Below are 14324 nucleotides of genomic sequence, written 5' to 3' on the forward strand. Positions count from 1 at the left end.
GGTTTATGATCAGATTAATCATGAATATTAATTGAGTCTTTTCTGAATTCTTTTATGCATGATTATTATAGCATTGTATTTCTCTCCGATCTATCGATTTGGTTTGGTCAACTAGATTGATTTATCTTGTGATGGGAGAGGTGCTTTGTGATAGGTTCAATCTCACGGTGCTCCATCCCAGTGACAAAAAGGGAAATGACACATTGTATTGTTTCCATTAAGGATAAAAGGACAGGGTTTATTCATTTTTCTTGGGTTTACTTTTTCTACATCATGTCATCTTGCTTAAGGCGTTACTCTGTTTTTATTAACTTAACACCCTAGATGCTTGCTGGATAGCGGTCGATGGGTGGAGTAATAGTAGTAGATGCAGGCAGGAGTCGGTCTACTTGTCTCAGATGTGATGCCTATATACATGATCATAGCTTTGAAGATCGTCATAACCATGCGCTTTTCTATCAATTGCCCAACAGTAATTTGTTCACCCACCGTATGTTATGTGCTCGAGAGAGAAGCCTCTAGTGAAAGCTATGACCCCCGGGTCTACTTTTATCATATATAAAAACACATAAATACCTTGTTGCACTTTTATTTCTTTTATTTTGTTTTGAAATTTATCTATTTACCTACCACTACGAGATTTGATCGTTGTAAATAACCACCGAGGGGATTGACAACCCCCTTGTCTGCGTTGGGTGCAAGTATTTGCTTTTGTGTGTGCAGGTGTTGCTAACGAGGGTCTCTGTGGTTCTCCTACTGGATTGATAACCTTGGTTCTTAACTTAGGGAAATACTTATCTCTATTGTACTGCTTCATCCTCTCCTCTCTGTGGAAATCCCAACGCAGCTCACAAGTAGCAATTGCCCAAGCGACGAAGATGGCGGAGCAGCCTGCCGTCCTCGAGTCCATCCATGATAAGGCGCACGTGGAGTCCCACTGACGCTTCATCCGACAACAACAGTTTTGATGAGGTGGAAGCGGCGATGGAGGCGGAGGCCGCTGCGGAGCCGGAGTTACGTCTGCTGCCCATATACCGAAAGCCCGGAACAGTGATAGTGGACATCTCCGACGACAACGAATAGTCTAGCCTAGGTTTAATTGATCTATGTACTACGTAGATGTTTACTTTCATGGTTTGTATGGTTTTAAGGACTTGAAGTATGGGGTATTCGAATGCAGAGACGAAAATTTAAGGGTTGTCCAGTCACTGCCTGCGGACACGCCTGGGTGCGTCCGCGGGCGTTTGATGGGCATCACGTTGTAGATGCTCTTACTCTTACTAAGGAATGTGGTCATTCAAAATAAGTTACCTCCTAAGTTAGATGACCAAGATACCATGTCTACTTGGATGATCCGTGTTGGAGTTTGCCCTATTAGGGCATTTCTAACCGATCCCCTAAAAGTTAGAGGAGTAAATTTTTACTCCGCTAACGGTGGCAGCACCTAGCGATCCCCTATAGTTAGTGAAGTAAAATCAAATTTGTGGCCGTTTTGTATACTAGTCATATAAACACAATCTCTACACAATACATATCTTAAAATCATTCAAATTAAAGCATGGATAGGAATAATCGTCATAACATAAAGTTTCATCGCCGTGTTTTTTAAATTTAAACATGCGAAGTTCACCCAAAAGACATCACTTCAAACACAATGCTTGATTCAAAATCACCACAAACATAGCATGTATATGTTGTGGATCGAGCCAATCTTTGGCATGCACAACCACCCTCTCGGCCACCACCACTCAAACGACGTCCTTGGCAAAGAAATCAACCTCGAAATCCTCTCGGCCACCATCCTCACCACCACCACTCTCTCGGCCACCATCACCATCCTCTCAGCCACCATCACCATCACCACCATCACTACCCCCTCGGCCACCATCACCACCACCCCCTCGACCACCACCAACATTCTGAAGAGAGGCCAATATTTCTCCATGAGTGAGCTCCCAATACTTTCTTGCGGTTTCATCCATTGTGTTTGGATTCGTGAACATGATAGTACGTTGTACAATGTCAAAGCAAGCACTATAAACAATCACTACCGATCATGAACAATCACTATCGAATACCAACATGACGCGAGGTTTTATTTTTACCTTGTTGGCATTTCATTGAGCACTTGGTCGCATTTTTTGTTGCCGGTTGCGGCAGCCGCTCGCGTCGGAGCAGTCGCCGTAGGGGCAGCCGGAGTTGCCGCACGAGGCATAGGCTTTGGACGAGGCGCCGCCGCGGTCTTCTTCATCATCTTCTTGGCAGCCGCCTCGGCGAGCGTCGACGCCGCCCCGTCGGCTTTCGAGCCCGTTTGCCTCCGGTAGGTGCGGCGGGAGGGCGGCGTACCGTTGCCGGAGACGTGGTGGCCACCCCGGACACCATTGGCGCGGTTGGAGGCGGAGCTTGGACCTGGTGGTTCTTTGTCATCCCCAAGCTTTTTCTTTCGACACCGGCGGCGGCGTGTGGATGGTTTCCGGTGACGAAAAGCCGACGCTGGTGGCTGGCAGGGTGAGCGGGGGGGGGGGGGGGTCGAAGGTCATCGATGGCGGTGGCAACGGGGGGTTGGCGGCAGGGAATAGGGAGTTGGAGTAAAAATTATACTCCATTAACGTTTTTAAGGGATCAGCTAGGTCCGTTGTAAGGGAGTAAACTGAAAATTTTACTTCTTTATGACCATATTGAGGATCAGTTAGAAATGCCCTTATCGTTACACAAGAGGCCACGGAGGTGAGGGTGGTCAAAAGGGGAAGGGATTCGAATAGTTGAAAAGCAAAAGCCGGAAGAGGAAAGGGGCATTTCAGACATTTTGCTGATCTCCCTGGTCCCCTCCCATTCCTCTTCTTCTCCCTGCCCTGCCCCTTTCCTTGGCTCGGCAACCTCCACAACTCATAAACTCCCCACCACGCCAGCCATTCCCCAGCACAGCAAAGCATCCAATGCTTGCCCCTCCCACCCATTACTGCCCTAATCCCCTCCGCTAATCACTCCCTCCACTACTAAACCCCCTCCCTCATAATCCCCCCCGGAGGAGGAGCGGGGCGGCTTCGGCGAGCGAGATGGACATCTCGTCGTTCGTCACGTCGCTTCTGACGTCCTTCCTCATCTTCGCCGTGCTGGTCCTGGTGTTCACGTGGCTCTCGCGCCGCCCGGGGAACGCGCCGGTGTACTACCCGAGCGTGCTGCTGCGGGGGCTCGACCCGTGGGAGGGGCGCGGGCGGGGCACGCGCAGCCCCGTCGGCTGGATCCGCCAAGCGTTCGCGGCGTCCGAGGCCGACGTCGTTGCCGCCAGCGGAGTCGACGCCGCCGTCTACCTCGTCTTCCTCTCATCCGGTACGCCCAAGCCAACCACGCTCTCCACTTCGTTTGTTTACCCATGCTTTGGTTGAGTTGGTTGTTTGGTTCCCAGATTCATTCGTTTACTACTCGTCTGTGCGTTTCCGTGTTCTTTTGCTTCCAAATAATATTTCGTGCACAAAATAAAATATTAAATTAAGTCCTGCTGTTGTGGAGTATGATTCTCTGATGAATCTGCTATATTCAGTATTTTTCTAAAAAAATGGTGCCATGTTAGTAGGAAGTTAGCTGCATGTTTGATTGTTTTATTTTTGTGTATCAACATGAAGATAAGCCGATTGTATCAACTGCCAGAATGGCAAAAAAAAAAAGGCAACTGCTGCTATCAGTTTACTTTAAATCATATAATGCTGCGAAGAAAAAGGTGTAGGACAAGCAAGAGCAATGCGTGTGTTTTGTTAAGAGGAGTTATCACCACCCGTCCTGAAGGTCCGGCCCAAACGAGATAAAACTATCATGCATGGATGATTGCTGGAAGTATGTAATTTAGCAGCATGTTAAACTGCTTAGTCTATAGTTCAAAAAGGGCGATGAAAAGGCTAGGATGCGTTTTGGGGTCAGATATAGGCAGGTAGATATATCATGCAGAGTGCTTGCTTGAAAAAACAAATCATGCAGATTTTTCGCCAGTTATCTGAATTTTTATTATCTCGTGTTCCAGTGTTGGCAATCCTTGCGTTTTCCGCGATTGTGTTGCTTCCAGTTCTGTTACCAGTTGCTGGAACTGATCATGCCCTGGAGGATTCTACTGGCAGAGTGCCGCGGAACGTCACAGATTTTGAAAGATTAGCATTGGGCAATGTTCAAGTAAGTAATCCTCTTATCTGAGCTTAATGACCTGTCTTTGTTGCCACAAATAAATCTAGAATATTCCAATTATTCAGACTACTGGAAGCATTTTCATGCTTGATCCGCCCATTTAATAATCAGGTGGATGATCGGCTCCAAAAAGTGTACCATACATATCATTATGTAGATTTAACGCATAATTTGGCACATTATTAGATATTTGTATTGTCAGAATGGCAGTATCTGTCTCGTTACTGTCCTATTAGGAGCCATTAGGTCTATCGCTTCTGAAGTTTTGACTGAACTGAAATTCTGCTGCGTGATAAGTATTCCCTGTATCTACAGTGTTAAGTGTTTACAGTTTAACAGTTGTTGCTGTAATCACCTGTAGCATAATTGTTATCTACAGATTCATAATAATGTGAAATTTGGTTGAAAATAGTGATATTGAAAACTGCAGTAGCTGGAGCTCTTCTCTATAGAAACGTACAGCCTGTAAACAGGATTGCCAGACTGCAAGCTCAGGCACTCGCCGTCACAACCAAACTCAGTAGTGTCTTGATATTTTCTCCAGGACCGAAGTGCGAGGCTGTGGGCATTTATATTTGCAGTCTATTGGGTCTCCTTTGTCACCTATTTCATACTATGGAGATCCTACAAGCATGTTTCAAATCTGAGAGCAGCGGCAAGATCAACATCAGACGTTAAACCAGAGGAGTTTGCAATGTTGGTGAGAGATGTTCCTGTTCCACCTCCTAATCAAACTATAAAGGACTCGGTGGACTCGTATTTCCGAGCACTTCATCCTGACACATTCTACAAAGCAATGGTTGTGACAGACATCACGAAGGTACTTCAACTCAGAGGTTCTTTAGGGGAGTTCGCCCTTTGTTTATTATTCGTGACATGTGCCTTATATTCCTGCTACATGATAAAATTGCCCTATGCAGGCTGATCAAATTTTCCAAGAGATTGAAGGTCACAGACACAAAATTGCTCATGCTGAAGCTGTCTATGCAGAATCGAAAACATCAAACAGACCTGAGGGCACGAGGCCTACTCATAGGACAGGATTCCTTGGCCTTATCGGTAAAAAGGTCGACACGCTTGAGTACTGTAATGAGAAGATTAAGGAATTGCTGCCCAAACTGGAGGATGAACAGAAGAGCACCCTTAGTGAGAAACAGCAACGGGCGGCCTTTGTCTTCTTCAACAGCAGAGCTGCCGCTGCCTCTGCATCTCAGACTCTCCATGCTCAGATGTTTGATGAATGGACAGTTACAGAAGCTCCTGAACCACGTGCGGTAATATGGACCAATCTTCCAAGGAAAATATATGATAGGCAAACCAGACAGACTGTGGTCTACCTCATTGTCTTTGTCACCGTGGTTTTTTATATGATTCCCATTACTGCTATCTCTGCTGTTACAACGCTGGATAAACTGAGGGAGAAGCTGCCCTTTCTGAAGGTGGTTGTGGACCAACCTTTACTTAAGACAGTCTTACAAGCTTACCTGCCACAGATTGCCCTCATTGTTTTCCTTGCTTTGCTGCCAACACTTCTTGTGTTCCTGTCAAAGTCAGAAGGAATTCCTTCACAGAGCCACGTAGTAAGGGCATCATCAGGAAAATATTTCTACTTTATTGTCTTCAATGTATTCATTGGCTATGCAATTGGTTCCTCATTGTTCAGCGCTTTGCAAAAAGTCATTGAGAACCCTACTGGGATTGTTACGACGCTTGGCAGCAGGCTTCCTGGAAATGCAACTTTCTTCCTCACATTTGTTGCACTGAAGTAATTACTTTGTCTCATTTATGCACTTTCTGTCGTGAGCTTCCACTATACACATGTCTGAATTTCACCACAGCTGTAGAATATATAACCGATTGATTGTTGTTTTTGACAGATTCTTTGTTGGTTATGGGCTTGAGCTCTCTCGTTTGGTCCCTCTCATCATTTTCCACCTGAAAAGAAAGTACCTATGCAAGACAGAGGATGAGGTGAGAGCGGCATGGGCTCCAGGAGACCTGGGGTATAACACGCGGGTTCCGAATGACTTGCTTATCGTGACACTTGTGATGTGCTACTCCGTCATCGCGCCTTTGATTTTGCCATTTGGTGTTGCTTACTTTGCTCTGGGTTGGCTTATAGCAAAAAACCAGGTGAGCAAGATTTTTATTTACGAAAATGTATGTTGATCAGTCCTAAGCATAGCTCTTTTTGTGTGTGCGCAAATAGGCATGCCTTGTTGAAGTGATACTAATACCATCACTAGATATATGAAGAGAATGGATTTCACAAGTGGCTTACCTTACATTCCTCCTTATTGCTAAATGCAGGTTCTGAGAGTTTATGTTCCTAGTTATGAGAGCAACGGACGAATGTGGCCACACATGCACACAAGGATCATTGCAGCTCTCATGATTTACCAGGCAACCATGCTTGGTATCATCGGCTTGAAGAAGTTCTACTATTCTGCTATCCTCACCCCACTCCTCGCAATAAGCTTAATCTTTGCCTACACTTGCCATACACGCTTTTATCCTGCATTCGCCAAAACCCCTCTTGAGGTGGCAAGTCAGCAGCTGAAAGAGACGCCGAACATGAGCACCATTTACACCGCCTACATCCCTCCTTGCCTCAAGCCCGAGAAGCTCGAAGATGTGGAAGTCTTCGAAGACGCTCAGTCACGCACCACCTCCAGAGCTCCGTCCTTTTAATGTAAGTAGTCGAATCAATCAAAATACGTAACCATTAGAATCACAGGGATGGAATTGCCGTCAAATTTCTGAAATGCAAACAAAAGGATGACCCAGGCATCGCCTTCGAATTTGAATTTGAATTTCTGCAGGATATGTGATGAATGTCCACGTGCTCTGGACGGCCTTTCCACGTCGACCACGCTGTGAAGCTTTTGTTTCCAGGATAGGAAACTGATGTCATGTCCCGTGTACATACATGGGCTGTTGCATGATGAACACTTATTGAAAGACGTCGTCTTATATGTTAGGTTGTTGCTGTGGATATTGTTGGGTGTTTACGTTTTTCTTTTTGCTATTATTGTGTGTAGACAATCTGCTGCCCTGGTGTGTAAAAATCTCAGAAGTCTGACTGCTTGATGCCTTTTAACCCTGTTAGCAAATTATCCCGGTACTGTTACTATTTGTTACTGAGATGTCCATGCTTGTATTCAGAAAAAGAAAAATGTTTGTGCCTCCTGAAGAACCGTTCCAGCTCTTTACGGGGTACTCCCTCCGTCTCATAATGTAAGACGTTTTTTGCCACTGGTGCAGTACTTTTTAGTGGACAACTATCCATACCCTACAAAAAATTCGGGTCATATCCTACATAACCTCATAGGTGATACCTACTAACATAATTTTCTCAACATGTAATCATGCTATCTCAACATGTAACTATGCAGGAGAAAAAAAACACTACAATATGCAACCATGTATATGGGAAAATGCATACCTTTTAAAATTATATTATACTACTTATATTCAAAAATTAGCAATGATATGATAATTAAACAACAAATGAAGTATTACAAAATTCCATGTTTCATACTCCCTCTGTCTCGGTTTATAGGGCGTGCACGTAGTTTTAGATTATCCATTTGACTAACTAAATATGAGTTATATGTCACAAAAAGTATATCATTGAATTCTTAAGCGGATGTAGTTTTTAAACATATATTTTTCATCACATATAATACATATATAATTCTCAGTCTAGAACGACGTGCATGCCCTGTAAACCGAGATGAAGGAAGTACAAAATATCATTAAAACATATCGCAGCCAGGTCTTGCAGTAATACCCAGGGTGTCAACTAGTTAAAGTGATTACATCACTGCAACTCGGTGTAGAAATACATGTGTTTAGCACATTGGTAAGGTGTTTGACAATCTATGTACTTGATGTATCTTAATTTAAAAATATAGTTGTAGATCATATATCTATTTGAGTTATCAATGCTGACAATTTTTTCTAGTGATAATAAAACCGAATATCCAATTCGGTGTCCGGGTCCATATGAACGCTGTGAACAGTAACATCGTAAAAAAAATTTAAATATCAAAATTTTGTGCCTGGAAGTGTTTGAGTGCAGGATGTGCATGCAAAATTTCACCCCATTTGAACATCTGTGGAGCTCGTGGCAAAAAGAGAAAAATGGCCAAAACAGTGTGTGAACAGTAACCTTACTCACAAAGGCGACTTTGTTTTTTTTGTCGCGCGCTCCTCGAATGTCAAAACTCCCTCAAACTTTGTACGAACATCACGCACACAAGCATCTCGCTTGCAAAAAATATTCAGAATTTTTTGTTTCTTTTTCTATTTTTGGGGATTTTTTTATTTTGCCCGGGCTCAGTTGACGGTATTTTCAATTCCACACGTAGATGAGGGGATAGCGACCACACATCCACCTTGGTTGCGCTACTAGGCCGACACACTGTGGGGGGCATACTTCAAAAATTTCTAAACATTTTACAACCCTTTTAACATTTTGTCATTTTTATTCCTGAAAATGTATTTTATTTTATGTGAACATTTATTTTTCCTAAATTTTCTAAACCAAAATTAACTTCTTTATATTTAAATTAAACTGTAAAAGTTATTTTTGATTTTAGCTTCCACCGTGAGCTAGGTTATACTGGCGGCAAAAATTTCACCTAGATAATCTGCCGATCTAGTACCATAGTAGACGACACATTTGAAGTATCCAAATATACTGAAGTAGAGCTTTCGCGTCACTCCGTGGACCAGCACAGAAAACTGGCGGGATAACTAGAGGGGGGAGAAGTAGCCTAGCGGCTAACCTCCATCTAGATTAATATAGACGAGAGGGGAGAGAAGGGGCGCAGGCAACATGGCGTGATCCAAGGGATTGGTGTGTCCTTTGGTGTGCGCCCCCACTATATATAGATGATCAGGGGCACCGACTTGGAGGAGGGGCAGCCCCTTCGGGTCGATCGACCTAGGGTTTAGAGTCCTCCTAGGACTACCCCCTCCCCCCTTTACACACTTGCTTGCCTTGCCCCCACGATGGAGGGGGCACATCGTATGGCCCCTAATTAGGCCCATGTGGCTGCTGTCCCTTGGGGTCGGTCGACTTAGGGATTAGAGTCCTCCTAGAACTACTCCCCCCCCCCCCCCCCTTTACACACCTGCTTGCCTTTCCCCCATGATGGAGGGGGCACATCGTATGGCCCCTAATTAGGCCCATGTGGCTGCTGTCCCTTGGGACACCCAAAGGATCGACCCACTAGACCTTCGGGAACTTTACAGAACATTTCAGAAACTCCCAAGGCCTCTTGGTATTTTTCAGGGCATTTTCAGGACCTTCCCGACATGACCGAATGCGCTAGGGCTTCTACGTCGCCACCCCATCTTCCATTACTATGTGGCAGGCTTGGACGACATTGCGTTGATTGCTCATCGACCACGAACACAAAGATGGCTCCCCACGAGGCCACGACGATTATGCGTGACATCCCGGCTGCCTGCACCGGTAGCCGTGCTATGTCGCCCGACCGCGCCTATTATCCATCGATGAACATGCAACATGACACACTAGCGTTCTCATCCGTTAGCGGCATGCGATAGAGCCTAAGGAGACCTGAGTTGCTGGATTGAGCACGACAACCGCCTAGGATCGCAAAAGTCATAGCCAAATTTTAACCATAGATTTAAATAATAAAATAAAAATTATATGCCATAAAATTATATTGTTGGATTTATATCTGAAAGAGGTTTTCAGTGATACTTTTTTTATGATATATAACTTGTTCTTTGATAGTTAAATCAAAGTTTAAAGTTTGACTCAAGATACAAAGGGACTAACAAACCAGTACAAAGGCAGTGTATAGCATTTTCGTTGCGCCGCCTTCCCTCCCAAAAACCATCACGAACCCCTACCGAGGCACGGCCATGCCATTGCCATGCACGAGGCAATCGCTCAAGCACCTTCCACGCACCCGGCGCTGCGACACTGCGTCGCGCTCCTCCGCCTCCACCTGACGTCTCCCTCCGTCGCTGCCGCCAAGCAGATCCACGCGCGCGCGCTCCGTGTGGCTGGCGTGCCCCTCTCCCACCCTCTCCTCGCCAAGCACATCCTCTTCCAACTCGCTTCCCTCCGGGCCGGCGCTCCCCCGCTCCTCTACGCCGTCACCGTCCTCTCCCGCCTCCTCCCCGACCCGGACCCTTTCTCCCTCAACACCGTCCTCCGCATCGCCGCGTCCTCGGCGCGCCCGCGCCTCGCGCTCGCGCTCCACCGCCGCCGCCTCGCGCCGCCCGACACGCACACCTACCCGCCGCTCCTCCAGGCCTGCACACGCCTCCTCGCCCTTCGCGAAGGCGAGAGCCTCCACGCTGAGGCCGCTAAGAATGGCCTTGTGGCGCTCGTCTTCGTCAAGAACTCGCTCGTCCATCACTATGGCGCGTGCGGCCTCTTTGAGAGCGCCCACAGGGTGTTCGACGAAATACCGGTGCTGGAGCGGAACCTCGTCTCCTGGAACTCCGTCATGAACGGGTTCGCGGCCAATGGGAGGCCCAACGAGGTACTGACAATCTTCCGGGAGACGTTGGAGGTGGACCTCATGCCGGATGGATTCACCATGGTGAGTGTTTTAAATGCGTGTGCGGAGATCGGGGCGCTCGCTCTCGGGAGGAGGGTGCATGTGTTTGCGTCCAAGGTTGGGTTAGTAGGGAACAGACATGTTGGGAACGCGCTGATTGATCTGTATGCCAAGTGCGGCGGAGTTGAGGACGCAAGGAAGGTGTTTGAGGAGATGGGGGTGGGAAGGACCGTGGTCTCATGGACATCACTGATCGTGGGTTTGGCAGGGAATGGGTTTGGGAAGGATGCACTTGAGCTGTTCGGTCTGATGGAGGGGATGAAGCTTATCCCTACTGATATCACTATGGTAGGAGTGTTGTATGCTTGTAGCCACTGCGGGTGGGTCGATGATGGGTTTCGATATTTCAATGAGATGAAGGACAAGTACGGCATAGCACCAAAGATTGAACATCTTGGATGTATGGTGGATCTGCTGGGGAGAGCTGGAAGAGTTGAGGAAGCACACGATTATATCAACACGATGCCACTGGAGCCCAACGCTGTTGTGTGGCGGACATTGCTAGGTGCTTGTGCTATGCACAAGAAGCTGGAACTTGGGGAGGCTGCTTGGGCACGGCTGGTTGAGCTTGACCCTGGGCACAGCGGCGACTATGTCCTCCTCTCAAATCTGTATGCTGCTGTTGGGAGGTGGGCAGATGTCCAAATCCTTAGGAAGACAATGGTCACGCATGGAGTGAGGAAAAACCCAGGGCATAGCCTTGTGGAGATCCGCAACTCCGTGTTTGAGTTTGTTATGGGCGATAGATCACATCCTGAGAGTGATCAGATATACCTAATGCTTGCCGAGATAGCCGAGAGATTGAGGCGCCAAGGTTACGTCCCCCGCACAAGCAATGTATTGGCAGATATAGAGGAGGAAGAGAAAGAGGCTGCTTTAAACTACCATAGCGAGAGGCTGGCCATTGCCTTTGCCTTGCTGAAGTGTCTTCCTGGTACTCCTATCAGGATAGTGAAGAACTTGAGAGTGTGTGGAGACTGCCATTTGGTAATTAAGCTAATATCTAAGGTATATGACCGTGAAATCATTGTTAGGGATCGCAGTAGGTTCCACCATTTCAAAGGGGGAGAATGTTCATGTAAAGATTATTGGTAGTTGATTCATGTATTGACTGAGAGTGGTGAATGCAATGTTTATGAGGTTCCATGCCTATAATCAGGGGAATGGTGGCGACTTATGGTTGCAGAACAGTTCTGTAGAACTTCATTTGTCGACACCTCATGTTTTGACTCAACCACAGCATCTGGTTTCTGTTGCACAGGACTACTGCAGTGAAAGCATTGGGGCAACCTCATCTATTGCAGGTCGCTGCAATCTCAGTCTTGGTCTAACTCACTAAATGTGTAGTGGAAAAACTAAGCTTCAGGACATGGCACATCAGAAAGCAAGGTTGAAGCTGGATACTGCTAGCACCATTCTATTGGAAATATTGTGACGAAAATTTCTGAGTCCTGCTTGCACAACAAGTTCTGTAGAAGCTCAGATGTCGACACATGTGTTGATTCAGCCACAGTATCCAATTTCTGAAAGGAGGTGTGAGGGTAACCTCATCTATTATTCTCATATCTAGTCCCAACTTACAAAATGTGGAAGTGGGAAACAAAAGCAACCAGAGATACAGCAGAAAGCAGGTTTAGAGCTGATACTGCTAGTATATACTACAATGGACCCCGTTAGCTGGCGAACGTTCGCCAGGAGGGGGGGCATTTGCGAACGTTTCGATGGCAGTTTTAGTTGTGTGTGGGGTGGCAGTTTCTTCAGAACAGCATGGCATTTTTTGGGATGAAGGCTCAAAACTGCCATCCTCCCAGAAAACGCCATGCTGTTCTGAAGAAACTGCATCCCTGACACAATTAAAACTGCCAGAAAAAACATTCGAAATGCCACCCTCTCCCAGCAAACGTCAGCCAGATAAGATATCCGTACTACAATTCTAATGCCGGACCTCTTGCCCTATCTTATTTCAGAAATTGCTACTCTAAAATAGTCTGCATTGTCAAAGAATCTACCAGCTTCCAGCGGTGTTTTAACTGCTTGGCTGCCCTGCTTTATCGATGTATTCTAGAGAAAAAAATACAAGCAAGAAAAGTACAACGACACGAGCATTTTTTTTTGAACAGACAATGACATGATGCATGTTCAGCGGGTGGTCCTGTAACTAGTTTATTGGTATGTGTGTAAGATACCAAAATGGCACCTCTCCCATGAATCCATTCTTTCTGAGGATGTGCGAGTTACAGACTTTTTGAACACATTTGAGTACTTTTAGTTACCCATATGTAACTAAAATGGACCTAGCTAGCCGGCGCCCGTGCGCTCGTTTGTCAGATTGAGCACACTTTTCTTTTAAAGAAACAAAAGCACCAGGTCCTTTTATATTGCACAAAAAAGGAAAGCGTCAGGTTCATGTGCTCACGCTATATATCCCACCTGCATTTATTAGGGGATCAAAAACTTTAAAAAGTCATAACTTTTGATTTGAGTGTCAAAATTCAGATCCGTTTTCACCGTTGTGTTTCTCGCGACGAGTTCTTCAAAACTAGATCCCATATTAGTAGGTTACGACAAACTTTTTTTCTTGAGCAACTTTGTGTGCTACAGAGGCAACTTTAATGCTATAAAAAAGCAACTCCTATTTTCCCCTAGTATGACTATCTATTAGCAAAGGATCCTTCTAAGTTGGTTACCATGACTACCAATTGACTAGCTTCACCTATAAGTCGCCTACCATAAAGACAACTCCAACATGGATCACCAAATCGCCCCAAATGTCGGGATCGACCTCTCTAGACACTTTTAACCATTCAATGACGGTCACCGAATTTGTTTGAACAAGTTCGTACGTCCGAAATCCTCCAAGCCGGACGAGGAGGGGGCGTTCTCAGGGCCCCTCGGCGTCGATTGCTCCCTTCGACATCAAGCCGGATCCCATCACCTTAGACGATAAGAGGAGCAAAATCCGCCCCTCCTAGCCGAGGCCCCCGTGACGGACAAAGAGTCCACACTAGAAATGGAGATGCCAACCTAACGGCCAACCTCCGACCGCTGTTTGATGATGCCCTCTCCGCCCTCCCGAGCAAACACGACGTCCAAAACTAGATGCCGTGTAAAGGAGGAGACGTCGTCGAGACTGCGCCAACAATTTCTGTTGTAACAAGGAGGTGGCAACAACAACTTCGAATATTGATAAACACAACCACATATAGAAAAGACTAAGTTCACCCAACAGAGCCCGTTGGGGGTAGAAAAGAAAAACAACTATGTGACTTATATGCACTGGAGTTGTAATTAAAAAATCCAGCAAGTTTTGGGGTGTTTTTGTGCAACTCCAATGCATTCACCAGACAACTCTTGTGTAGTCTCAGTCTGACTTGGTATCTAGATAAAGCGGCCACATATAGAAAAGACTAAGTTTACCAGGCAACTCTTGTGCAGTCCAAGCCTGAACAACTCCACAGTTTTTGTTTGGCAACTAGGCACTAGCAGAGGAGAAAACTGTGACGCCCGGATAATTAAGCTACAGTAACCCTCTACTAATGT

General features: G+C 46.0%; 2 protein-coding genes across 2 annotated transcripts; both read left to right on the plus strand.

Annotated features, from left to right (window-relative positions):
• The first annotated feature begins 2790 nt into the window (after positions 1-2790).
• On the plus strand, positions 2791-7369 carry LOC109759807 (CSC1-like protein ERD4). Its single transcript, XM_020318646.4, has 7 exons — positions 2791-3330; positions 4016-4161; positions 4718-4993; positions 5094-5938; positions 6051-6306; positions 6484-6865; positions 6996-7369. Exons 1-6 carry the CDS (start codon positions 3057-3059, stop codon positions 6862-6864), a joined length of 2178 nt encoding a protein of 725 aa, XP_020174235.1. The 5' UTR covers positions 2791-3056; the 3' UTR covers position 6865; positions 6996-7369.
• Positions 7370-10016: 2647 nt separating this feature from the next.
• On the plus strand, positions 10017-13010 carry LOC109759806 (pentatricopeptide repeat-containing protein At4g21065). Its single transcript, XM_020318645.3, has one exon. It carries the CDS (start codon positions 10089-10091, stop codon positions 11877-11879), a length of 1791 nt encoding a protein of 596 aa, XP_020174234.1. The 5' UTR covers positions 10017-10088; the 3' UTR covers positions 11880-13010.
• Positions 13011-14324: the final 1314 nt, after the last annotated feature.

The sequence above is a fragment of the Aegilops tauschii genome, chromosome 2, assembly GCF_002575655.3.
Source record: "Aegilops tauschii subsp. strangulata cultivar AL8/78 chromosome 2, Aet v6.0, whole genome shotgun sequence".
NCBI lineage: Eukaryota > Viridiplantae > Streptophyta > Magnoliopsida > Poales > Poaceae > Aegilops > Aegilops tauschii.